At 46.7% G+C, this 12,415-nt stretch overlaps 2 protein-coding genes across 3 annotated transcripts in view; one reads left to right on the top strand and one right to left on the bottom strand.

Annotated features, from left to right (window-relative positions):
* The first annotated feature begins 850 nt into the window (after positions 1 to 850).
* On the top strand, positions 851 to 8,521 carry IAH1 (isoamyl acetate hydrolyzing esterase 1 (putative)). 2 transcript variants are annotated; one of them, XM_005153242.3, is made up of 6 exons: positions 851 to 1,096; positions 2,222 to 2,274; positions 2,797 to 2,945; positions 3,787 to 3,948; positions 7,256 to 7,374; positions 8,181 to 8,521. In XM_005153242.3, the coding sequence occupies exons 1-6, from the start codon at positions 1,016 to 1,018 to the stop codon at positions 8,361 to 8,363; spliced, it is 747 nt and encodes a 248-aa protein (XP_005153299.2). In that variant the 5' UTR covers positions 851 to 1,015; the 3' UTR covers positions 8,364 to 8,521. The 2 variants fall into 2 exon arrangements, with proteins under 2 accessions (XP_005153299.2, XP_033916244.1); XM_034060353.1 differs by lacking the exon at positions 851 to 1,096 and adding an exon at positions 1,216 to 1,328.
* A 1,028-nt stretch (positions 8,522 to 9,549) lies between these two features.
* Positions 9,550 to 12,415, bottom strand: part of ADAM17 (ADAM metallopeptidase domain 17) — a 34,365-nt gene continuing 31,499 nt past the window's right edge. The window contains exon 19 of the mRNA XM_005153243.4: positions 9,550 to 11,536. Within this exon, the coding sequence (XP_005153300.1) occupies positions 11,186 to 11,536 (351 nt within the window). The 3' untranslated portion in view covers positions 9,550 to 11,185. The remainder of the gene's footprint in view (positions 11,537 to 12,415) is intronic.

Raw genomic sequence — 12,415 nt, 5'->3', positions numbered from 1 at the left:
TCAAGCAAAGTCTGTGCTTATGGCCCGGAACAGCCTCGTGCAAGTTTCAGCGACAGTTCATACATGTCTGCTCCTGCCAAGGCCCTGTCACTCTGTGCTGGTGCAAGGGTCTTCCTGGGCAACGTGAAATGTGGTATCTGCATGTGAACTGCAGCACGTGGAGAAGAACGATACTCTGAGTTAGCCGGGGTTGTTGCTAAACAGTAAATTGTCCATGGGAAGTGAGTTTTCTACAAAACTACTTCATCTTCCTCTTACACACACAGCTTTGTCTGCCCGCTCCCAGCTGATTTAAATTGACACCTCATCAATCACAGAAATTGGAATACCAGGTTGGAAGGTACCTCAAGGACCATGTGCTGCAACCTTTCTTGACAAAGTATGGCTAGATGTCCCAGCACCCTGTCCAGCTGAGCCTTATAAGTGGCCAACACTGGGGAATCCACCACTTCCCTGGGGAGATTTTTCCAATCGTTGATTGTTCTCATACTGCAACTTTCCTCATGTCCAATTACAGTCATCCCAGGAGTAACTTGTGCCCATTACCCCTCCTCTTTTCCATGTGATTCCTTCTAAAGGGAGTCTCCATCTTCTTTGTAGCTACACTTTAAACACTGGTAGTTTACAGTACAGTGTGCTGTTAGTATTACCAGGATTAGTGACAGCTTCCCTCCCCAGCCTGTATGTCATTAGGCATAACAGTATGAAGCCTTTCAAAGGCGGTAACTGCATTCTATTTAAAATGAAATACCTTCTTGGAACAGGTAAAAGTTATTTTAAAAGTTATGCCCGTGTTTTCAAACGTGCTTTCAGCCACCACAAGGCGGGGCTCTTCCGCGGGGCCGCCATCTTCTCCAGGCCCCGGCTGCGCAGGAGGACGCGCTTCACTACTGGGGAGGTGGAAACCAGTTGAACATTGGCGCTGCTGGAACCTGAAGCCATCACTTAACGTGGAGGAAGCGGCGAGGTCTCCTGCTCCTCCTCCCCCCGCTCCGCAGGACGTCCGGCCGCGGCCATGGCGCTGGTGGAGGCGGGTGCTTGCGGGCGGCTCTTGCTCTGGCCCCGTGTCGTCCTCTTCGGAGACTCCATCACTGAGGTAGCGGCTCTGCAGCAGCGCCGCGCCGCCGCCCTTGGCTGTGGGGCCGCCAGCTCCTCCACACTGCCGTAAGGCCGGCGGCCCCGCAGCTGCCGCCTGACCTCCAGAGCCCCGTGAGCATCCTGGTGCCTTGGACCGGAGCACCGTGGTTTTCCGGCGTTACACAGCCTGTGCCAAGCACAGGGCTTGACTTAACTTGTGAGGAAAACCGAGCTGGCCGCAGCAGGAGGGGGTGCGTGTGCCTTGCCGTGGGGCAGCCTGGCCTCCAGCCTCGCCTCGCCGGCCGGCCCCCGTCTCGCCTGGGGCAGCAGAAGTCTGTCGGGCGGGATCATGGTGTCTGAGCCCCGTAAGCCGCTCTTCCCAGGGCTCTGGCTCCTGCGGTCTGACCGCAGGGTGAAACCCGCTCTGACTGAGCGGGGCTGGAGGGGCAGGGAGCAGCATGGCGCTGTGAGGGGGGAAGGAGGCCAGAGAGGTGGGAGCGCAGCCTGGTGTAGCTATATCCCTGTTGGATCTCCCGGGAGAGTGTGCCAGGAGCTTTCACACTGATGGTCATTAATGAGATTTAGAGCCTTATTGCAGAGAAGCTTTAAGATCCTGTGTTAGCAGCGTGGTCTGGTAAAAGTGTAGTTTCTGGTATTGCAGTGGCAGGGGTGTTTTTCAGCCAGGGAGGACAGCCTGTTATCTGTAGCGGCCCTCACCCCTGCAGCATTGTAACAGGATGGTGCAGCAGTGGGAATAAAAGAAGGGGATTAGCTTTTCCACTGGTAGGAGAGATAAGGTGTCAGACTGCATTCTGAAGCAGCGTGTGGAGAGAGAATGAATGCACAGTGAAAGTTTCTTAGAAAAAGGTGTTAAAACCCCAACTCTCATGAGCAGAGATGAGTCTGCAGCCTGGCAGCAGTCAGTTCTGTTCACCTGCCTCTGGTGCCTGTTGTGCGTCTGTGTAAAGACCCAGACTGTTGGACCTCTGCAGGGCAGGCTGGGAGGGAGGAAGCGCTGCTGCAGCAGTGCCAGAGGCTGTGCGCGGAAAGCCTCTGAGGAGGGAAGGAAGATGCTGGTGGTGGGACTGACTTCCTGCGGGGTGAGCTCTCCCAGTGAGGGTCTAACAGTTTTCCTTCCTTTCAGTTCTCCTTCCGGGAAAATGGCTGGGGGGCGTATCTTGCTGAGAGACTGGTCAGGTAAGAGGTTAAATCCCAAAAGTAATGTCTAGCCTGCAAGAACGTGTGCAGCTTTTCTGAAAGAAAACTGACACAAGTTAATATTTAATGTATATTTATTTATTGGAGTGGAACTGCCTTAGAGGTAACCTGCCCAGTAGTGGTGGAAATACTGGGTGTTTCTTTCCATTCAAAGCTTGAGTGGAAATTACGAAAGTCATAGAACAGTTTGGGTTGGAAGGGACCTTAAAGCTCATCCAGTTCCAACTGCCTGCCATGGGCAGGGACACCTTCCTCTAGACCTGGTTGCTCAAGGCCCCATGCAGCGTGGCCTCGAACACTTAAATCCTTAGGGATTGTCACAATTGTTGTTCGTGCACTTTCGAGACACAAAGTTATAATACCATTGAAAACTCCTGTGATACCTCATCATTTCTGAGAGGGACAGGAGCAGGTGTCCCAGCAGAGTGGTTCAGAATGCCCCAGGTTTTGTCCTGGTGTGCAGAGGAGGACTGTTCTTTATGAGACATGTTTCTGTTTCAGAAAATGTGATGTTGTGAACCGTGGGCTCTCGGGATACAACACCAGATGGGCTAAGTTGATCCTGCCAAGACTGATCGCTAAAAGTGCTGGTGCTGAGAGTACTGTTGCAGTTACTATTTTCTTCGGAGCTAACGACAGTGCTTTGAAAGGTACTGTACCTTCCCTTCCCACCCCTCACCCCTGTGACTCTTAGGACAGTTTTACAGTTCATCAAGGAAAGCAGAACATCACACAGGCTTTCCTGGCACTTCTCCATGAACCAGCTGCACTCTCTTTGTTTTTACAGTGTATTGTTTTCAATCATTTTACTTGAATTTAAACCATGCAGTGCCTTCTATTCCTCTCCCTCTCACAAAGTTTTAATTTCAACAGTAAATGTCAGGGTGCTCAAGAATCAGTCGTATATCCATCACCTAAAATTGGAGTTGGGCATCCTGCTGATTTTTCTGCCTTTAAAGGAGGCTGATGAGTTCTGGCAGATGGGTTGAGGAAATGAGGGAATGAATGCACATTTGGGTTCTTTTTAAGATAAGCATAGCGGTACGCAGAGTTAGTCTAATCAAAATGATAACATCAGCACACGAAGGATTGACTGTGCATCTATGGGAATTTCCCAAATTTTCACTGCATCCAAGAGGTTTAAAAATCTTAGGCTTTGTTTCTGTGAGGTTTGAGGTGGTTGTGTGATCTAATACTAAGATACAGGGTTGTAAGAAAGAGCATCTAAAAATACATATTTTTCTTTGATTTTTAGTTTTCTCTGTGCCTTATTTGTATTAGTTGAAAGTGCTGTGTTTAAAACCTCGATTTGTCTGCTTTGGATGTGGAGGAGCAGTGTTTGCCTACCACACCTCCTGGTCCAGTGGTTGAGGTGAACTGCACACGAAATGAGTGCCCACATTCATATGCTGTGTACAAAGCACATTGTACTGTGTAATAAACCTGTGAGCAGTTTAATGTCACTAGTGCACGTGCTCCATCCCCAAACAGATCTGAACCCAAAGCAACACGTTCCTTTGGAGGAGTACGCTGCGAACTTGAAGAGCATGATACAGTATCTCAAGTCAGTGGACATTACTGAAGACAAGATTATTTTGATAACGCCACCACCTCTTCAGGAATCAGCTTGGGAAAAGGAGTGCCTTGCCAAAGGTAAGAGTGATGCGGACGGGCAGAACCTCAACATTTTACTGGCAGAGTGTAAGCTCCCGATTGCAGGCTGAGAGGTGATTTGCTTCATGCTTGTGCCAGATAGCAGTCATGTTCCTTGAGCTGATGGGGAAAAAAGGACAAGTAGCTGGCTTGCTAAAGAACTTTTGGATAAGCTTGTGCAGTAACTACAGACGGATCAGTAACATTCTTTTGAAAGTGTTGTTTGAGCTGTTTGTGCGTAGAACTGACAGAAGTGTCTGCCCTTTGAGAATGCAGGTTGTGCTGAGACGTCCTAGGCAGACTACATCATGTCCTCGCAGCTCCCAAAATAACCTGAATTATGGAAGAAATTCTGGCATTGTGTGCCTTAGAAAAATTTATAATAGTCACAATGTATTTGTCATCCATTTGGATAAGCAGTAATATCCCAGCCAGGTTTATTTTAAATTTACACCTCCCTCCCCAAGGATATCATAATCTAAGATGCTAATAAAAGTACCTGGGAAGGAAGCAAAAGGTGATTAAATGATTTTTCATTATGATGTTGTTCAAGGTGATTCTAAAAATAGAGACAGAAGAGCACTGCTTACTTCGTGTTACTCAGCTGGTGGAAGTTGCCATAATCCCACTGACTCCAGCAGTGACAGTTTATGCCTCTTGAGAGTGAGTCCTCTTTTGTGACAACTTGTCCGCTTCTTGCACGTTTATAAAAGACTTGAGTTAGGCTCGGGTAAATACAGAGCTGTCACCTTAGTATTTGCAGGGTTTTTTCTAACTTAGGTGATATTGCATATCCTGATCTGTGTGCTCAGTTGAGGTGGTAAGATTTTGAAGATGATCCCATGTTTAAACTATGCAAAGTTAGGTTGTGTTGTTGCATGACTTTGCATTAGGGAGGTTTGTTGTGTGGCAGTGGTCACTGTGCCAAACAGGTTTTGGACTGTATGGACTTTCAGTCTCATCCAGCCAGGTAGTTTTTATATTTAATGTAGAAAAAGAGGGAAAGTCCCCTGAAGAGTTATACTCACAAATTGTGTAAGACAGTAGCAGCTATAGCAGGTCAGATCAGATACAGTCAGTATGGTATATGTGGCAGTAGTAGATCTTTGGACAGGGACTGAGGAGCAGGTCAGGCATAGAGGAGCCCTTCCTCTGTGTGTGTCCAGCTCCCATTGTAGACCTAGTTTCCAGCACGTGGACCCATATTGTCCTCTTGAAATGTTAGGTGAGCACACCATGAATGCTGCTTATCTGGCTCCTAGCTATCAAGTAACACCTCTAAAATATTAATTCATTTTCATCTTAAACCTATCCTTTTTATGGGGTAGAGAGGGAGGAAACTTGCATTTACTGTGTTGAATCTGTCTGCATCTGTCTAAAAGAGTTTGCTGTCTAGGGGTGGAACAAAAGACAAGGTGATCTCAGACCATGGACCACAAATAGAGTATTGTGGGCACAGTAAGCGGCATTTTTGGATCATCTCTCCTCAACTATTATCCAGGGGAAATGTGCTTATTTCTGGTTTTGTCAGTTAGAGATCAGAGCAAAGGAGAAAGAGGTGTGAAACATGAGGGTGATGATGTTCACAGGAACATTCATTCAGGTGTGAAAAGAGGTGTGAAAAGAAGCTCAGCTTCCAAATCTGAGTGCTGTGGGAGATGAAGTCAAAGCCCTTACTAAGGTCAGAGCTGCTCTTCATCATCTGCGTAGCCATTAATTCATTGAAGAAGTAATTGAGTAGTCAAGCACTGTCTGGCTTTGCTAGATTTGTATTGATAGTTCCTTCTTGTCCTTCATGTGTTTGGAAATGAATCTCAAGAGGAGGTAACCCCACTATCTTTCCCAGCACTGAGGTGAGGCTGAGTGATAAACAGTTCCCAGGTCCTTTCTAGTCTTTCTTGAGACTGGATGTCATGTGAACCTTCTTCCAGTCACTGTGGGGCTCCTGTTAGCTGTGAATATCTGTAGGTGGAGGGCATTGACCTCATGAGTGCAACAGGCAGCTCCTTCAGGTCAGTCCCACACACCCAGATGTATCTGATGTCTTCAGGTTTCCCCTAAGTCACTGCTTCCCATTGCTGGCTGTCACAAGGCAGGGTGGGATGTGCAGGTCAGGATAAATTGCCTTCTTGGTCCCTCAGGATACCTGCATGTTCCCTCTGAGCTTCCTTTGGCCACTGCTCTTCACTTACAGACCCAGCAGCACATGCTTCTGCAGAGCTGCACATTATAGGTGTGCGTGTGCTTCCAGAATGGAAGAAGAGATTAAACAATCAAGAAGTAGTCCAATCAAACAGTGAAAGAAAAGGCAAAGGGAGAATAAGAAATCATCAACTCTGCTAGGACATAAGTCATCAAACTGGAAAGGGACAGGACTGTAGGACTTCACCTGGGGAGGTGAGGCTGCAGCCAATATAGGGAACATGGCAACAAAGGGAGCTCTGCACGGTGGCAGCTGAATGAGCTGAAGGGCCACTCAGTCCCATGGGAGAGCTAAATCAGGAAGAAAGTTGAAGAAAGACAGAGATGATAGGAAATGTGCTGTCATGGGGAAGGACCAGGGGGGCTGCCAAAGGTATTTTGATTATGAAAACAGATGATGGGAGGAAGGAGATGGCAGCGTGAAGAGGTGGGAATCATGGGAATCATCATGTGCAAGGAGAGAGTAGGAGTTCAAGGTCCCATTAAAAAAAAGTAACTTAATGACATTCTGCCCCAGAGTTTCCCTGGGTTCTTTACAGAACTGCTAGCACTGAGTACAGACTGACTGCCCAGCTCCCAGTTAACTGTGCACACAAAGGTACCGTTTGTAGGTGCTGATCAAGCTTTGGGCCTACACGTGAGACTGCTGGAAGGAGATGCTAAATGTTGGATGTCACCCATGGAGTAGAAGACAAATTTCAAAATAGATTTACATCTGCTTCATCCTATTCCACATGCTAAGTGCAGGTGTATGAAGGGTTTTAAATCTGTGCATGGATTCCACCTCAAGGTTGCCAGGTGGAAGCTGTGAGCAGCACAGAAACAGCCTTTACACTGTGTGCCTGTTGCTGTTGCCTCTCTCACCTCTTACACATCTGTTAACAAGAAACATGTTTTCAGATGCCTCAAAATCAAAAGGTGCCCTGAAAGAGACTTCAAGCTTTAGCTTCCAGCCACTGAAATCTGCATGCTTTGGATTTGGTTTGCAATTGGGCATATGTGAGCTGGTTTAACAAACTGATATGCATCATGTGTGCTGCACAGGACTGAAATTGGGGTGGATCTGTCATGATTGCTAAGTGTTTTCTTTGTTTCTGTTGGATAGGTGAGAAATTGAATCGCCACAATGCAACCACTGGGGAGTATGCCCAGGCCTGCGTTCAGGTCGCTAGGGACTGTGGAACTGATGTGGTCGACCTCTGGACACTAATGCAGAACAATCAGGTATGATGTCAAAAAGGCTTTGAAACTCATGAATTGTGAAGTGCATCATTTAGCTTAGAGGAACTGGTAATGCTGCATATTCACTGAAATGGTACAAAAAAAGATCCATATTACACTTTGGGGAAAAAATAAACCAGAAAGCTTCATAGTGAGCTTTGAGAAATAAAGCGTAACATAACTTGGCCATTATGTTTGCTTAGTGGATGTCCCCTGGGAGCATTACACATACATAACCTTTTTGTAGAATCACAGGATGGTTTGGGTTGGAAGGGGGCTAGTTCCAACCCCCTGCCAAGGGCCGGGACACCTTACACTAGACCAGGTTGCTCAAAGCCCCATTCAGCCTGACCTTGAACACTCCCAGGAATGGGGCAGCCATAACTTCTCTGGCCAACCTGCACTGTGTTGGGGTAATGTCAGCACAAGGGTAGGTCAGGCTGCACCAGTGCCTCGCTGATGCAGGTGACCAGATTCCGAAACTGGTCTGTGACAGGGACTGCAGGCTTTTCCTGTAGGCAGATAACTCCAGTTTGGACACTGCATCTTTCCTCTCACCCACACTCCCTGGTGCAGTTGACTTCAGTAGTGCAATAGACTCAATACTTTGATTGCATCATTAATCCCATGATCTTTTCCTGATGAACAGCAGTGACTTTGGCCATCAGAACGTTCTCTTAATACTTTAATGCAAGCAGTGAAAAAAAAAATGGTTTATAATCCAGCTGGTTCTGATGAACTTAAGTTACTCAATACCTTCTATTTGCAACTAGCAAATACACTGATACATGTTTTAACCTCACCTGCAGGATTTCTCTTCCTATTTGTGTGATGGTCTTCACTTATCACCAAAAGGCAACAGCTTTCTAGCAACACAACTGTGGTCACACCTGGAAAAAAAACTGTCAGCTCTTCCTTTCCTGCTTCCATACTGGCGTGACGTGGACCACACAGACCCCGAGGCCACTCTTCTGCCAGATGCTCTGCAGTGAGGAGCTGAAGCAGCCTTGCAGGACAAAACCACTCTGCTTATGAACAGCCACTGCCAGGAGCATGCCACAGACATTGCATGCCTGGGCAACGGGAGGTGGGGGGACCTCTGCCTTGTCCCCTTCTCTTGGGGTGTGGAGAATAAAAGATGAGACCACTGCGGGTTTGTCATGGGGTAGCTCGGCAGCATGCTGCATGTGCTGGAAGTGTGAACATCTGTGTGGGTGAGCAACTCTTTCCCTGGAACATTTGGAAGAAAATAAGTCTCTCACAGGAGCTGCCCTGAGTTTTAGGAACTACACTTTGATTAATACCATCTACTAGCTTTTGAACACCTAGGAGCTGGTAAGAGGCAGTAGTGTGGAGAGTCTTAGGACCTATTAACATCAGTTAAGTTTGTTTGGATGTAATACAGCAGTGAAAGCAGTTATCTGAGACTTAGTGAGGCTTTTGTAAGTGATAGATTGTAGTTCAGAGCAGGGGCATGTTTAACTTATTTTACACCCACCTCTTGCATATAGGCACAGACTGCAGAGCAGTGCAGGGCCTGATGAGTTGACTGCCTTTGCTCCATTAACCAGGACAAGTTGGTCAGGACCTACCATCCACTATGCAACAGTGGTACAGACTGCACCACAAGTACTTTGCCTGTGCCTGGAGCTAGACCAGAAGCAAGTTTGATCACTTACAGTATTTATGACTATTAGACTGGACTGTCCTGCCTGTAACAAATGCTTAAAGAGTGGCTGGACTAGGCTGGGGCTCCCTGCAGATCTTCCTGCCTCCAAGATTCTGAACACACTGCCTGTACTGCTTTCACAGCTTCAGGACCACAGCTCGCTCTGGGGCATGGATGACATGCTCCAAATGTCAATTTTCATGCTTCTGAGCACCAGCCACTGCCTCATTTTCTTTTAGGGAGTAAAGCCCTCAGTGCCGAGAACACATACGCACAGACTTCCTACCTGGTAAGGCATGTGAGCACACTCCCAAACTTCACATGACTTTCACCATCAGGGCTGACCATAACCCACAGGGCTTGTGGTGAAACTGGCTCCTGGTGGAAGCAGGGCAGCCCTCCAGGTGCAGAAATAACTGGCTCACTGGCTCATGCCAGATTCCTAACACAGGGTTTCACTGAAGAACTTAGATCTTTTCTAAAAGGACTGAGCAGAAACAGCTCTTAACTATAGATGTCTTTTTAATATAAAAAGCTTTTATTGTATTGGGAATTAAATTAACTCCTCACACGTGGACTTTGCACTGACTCAAAAAAAGAAAACCCAAACAACAACAAAACCCCCAAAGTTCAAAACCAATATATAAAACACAACAGCTACTCAGACAGGAATACCGTAAGGCACACAAGGTTCAAGTATTAGTGTAACAAGTGTCCACGGTGGGGAAGAGAGGATCTCTTGCACCATCCCTTCCTCACCGCAGCAGTTACTTCCCCTCATACATAAATCCACTTCCCTGTTGCTGAGCACTGGCTTGTAACAGTTCAAATGGTTCTACCCTGTCATGTTTTACGTCAGTTTTACCCACAGATTACTGTGGGAGAGAACAGATGCAGAACGAAGATGCTGCTTTACTGTCAGTTGCTCTGTGGCTCCACTGTGTCACTCCCTCTGCTACTGAGCTAAAACACCACTCCCATGCCAGTCATGCTCACCTTACAGGTCTCCGGGTGTACCAGAGGACACTGTTAAATTACCTACTTTGAACATCACATTTTACCCTCTGAGTGGGAATTTGAACTCATGGTGTCTCCTCCTTACACTTGCCCTGTACGTTTAACAAAGGTTCATTTATTTTTTAATCAAATTCACAATTAAACAAATGCCCCCCCAGTGGAGTGAATTCCACCATCCTCCATTTCCTTATGCAGTAGGAGCTTCCAAAGGCCACAAAGGCCCCAGAAATCTGAGGCTCAGCTCTTTGAACATCTCAACAATAGTGTTATTTAAAAGTAACATCTGGAGAAACATTTCTGCACTGAAACAACTGCTGTAAACAGCTGCCTATCCACATAAATGATTTCTGCCCTTACACTTCTCCTACCAGGTACCTGCAACAAACAAGCGCAGAGTAGGAAACTCCCATGGAAAGCCTTTCTCTGCCATGGAGACAAGACAACCTCACTGCTAAAGACACAAGTTTCATGCTGGAGGGAGATTTCCATGCAGCACATAAGGTTTAACAGTCTCCTTATGCTCCTTTTATTTCTTTAGAAGCTGTATGTGATAAGATTCTTGATTCCAATTATGCATTATAATTCAGTGCTATGAGACCATACTTTTATCTGTTTCGGTACTCTCATTCTGCTCTCAAGCATCCGTTTAGGCTTTGGCTTACATGTACCTTAAACTGCTAAATGATCTACTCTATATGGAACATACTGCAGTGTTTTCATCTTGTTTTTAAAAGCCCCTTAATTTTGTCTATCAATCAGTGCTGTCAGACTACAAAATACTAAGTTATAAAAAAGGCTGATATACACAATCCAATATCCAGCAGGATTTGGTTTTGCACCACAGGTTGAAGGAAATGTTAAAGGTCAAGGAAGTAGAAAAACAAATCCAAAAAGCTTCAAATACAAGGCAGTCTGAGTCTGGATTTTCCTTTTTAAAAGATATAATGCTCTAATAAATGTAATTTAAGGAAGGTCATACACATGACCAGCATCTGCAGTAGGTCACTTCCTTATTTCTCCCACTCCCTCACAAAAATATATATACATATATTCATATTTATATAAATGAAATGGTTTTAGATCCTTATTTTGCAGACACAAGTCATACATTTGGAAGGCAGCAAGACACTAGCACTCTGTTTCCTTGCTGTCCACCCGGTTCTGGCGCTGCAGTTTGAAGGATGAAGCTTTCTCACTCCTAATGACAGGATGGTCTGTCAAGTCCTCAAAAGATTTGGCAGCTGAGCTACTGTTTGGGAAAGGGTCCTTCTCAAACCCGTCCTCATCAATATGAGAGTCCGTGCTTGGGTCCTCCTGAATGGTGTCCATTCTTTGGTGGTCCTGCTTTGGTGCTGCAGCGACAGCAGGCACGGCCGTGATGGGCTGCAGCGGCTGGTGCCGGCTCGTTGACTGTGCTGCAGGGAAGGGCTTGATGATTCGAACAGAGGCAGAGTCCAGGCTGCTGAGCATCTCCACGTTCTGCAAGACACAAGCAGCCACATCACCACACCTAGCCTGGGATTCAGTTTTTGCCCCATTTTCAAAAGGAATGGGCGCTTTCTGAGGAGAACCTGCACCTCTGTTACAGCAGTTTGAAGTCTACTGCATCCCTCCTGGACTGAGGAGCCCATTACCTAATACCTGTGCTCTGTTGCTACACATACTTATGGGATTTTCTTGATTGAATTCAGGTATAAAGCTCTAGGGTGACTTATGTCACTCACAACCAGGTATGGGGCACTTAAACTAAGATTACCTTCAGTTATGTCAGCGTAGATGACAAAGGCAATCTGCCTCAGTGGTCTTTCAGTTCAGTATGCTTCCCTCAGTGGTTGTGCAAGGGTTCTGCAAGGTTTTGTTTCCCTTCGATTACAAAACATTCCTTTAAGTGAATGTTTCAGTTATTAGTAAGAATTGGGCTGTCAGGATACCCAGAAATCTACGTCAGAAGGTGCCTGGTACCTGTCTGTAATTAAAGTTTATATAGACACTTTTTTGCTCTGTTCCCAACTCGATATCTACAAGGGTGAGAAGTGTCTCTGATGGGTCCCTGCACCTCAGCATGAGGAACTGAAAGGCTCCAGCACAACTGGTCACTAGAAGCTGACTCCCATAAACAGCCACTGCAGCACAGACACATTTAGCAGATTTTCATGCAGCGCTGCCCTGCTGAGCCTTGGGCTTCGCTGACACCACTTGGCTGGGACCAAGCTGCCTGTGGTTGAAGCTGCTGAGTGACGTGTGCTGAGGGGACCCCACACACAGGCACTCACAGCAGTGCTCTGCAGAGCGGAGCAGCTTCCTGCCGAGGAGGGAGCTGCAGCAAGACGGCTGCTCCAGCAACAAGGTCACAACACA

Source organism: Melopsittacus undulatus, chromosome 3 (genome assembly GCF_012275295.1).
Source record: "Melopsittacus undulatus isolate bMelUnd1 chromosome 3, bMelUnd1.mat.Z, whole genome shotgun sequence".
Classification (NCBI taxonomy): domain Eukaryota; kingdom Metazoa; phylum Chordata; class Aves; order Psittaciformes; family Psittaculidae; genus Melopsittacus; species Melopsittacus undulatus.
The sequence above is the reverse complement of the archived record's forward strand: the minus strand, read 5'-3'. Positions and strand labels throughout refer to the sequence as shown.

Coding starts and splice junctions, on each gene's coding strand:
- IAH1 (XM_005153242.3), top strand. CDS start 1,016: ATGGCGCTGGTGGAGGCGGGTGCTTGCGGGCGGCTCTTGCTCTGGCCC. Junction 1,097..2,221: donor TCGGAGACTCCATCACTGAG/GTAGCGGCTCTG, acceptor CCTTCCTTTCAG/TTCTCCTTCCGGGAAAATGG. Junction 2,946..3,786: donor TAACGACAGTGCTTTGAAAG/GTACTGTACCTT, acceptor ATCCCCAAACAG/ATCTGAACCCAAAGCAACAC.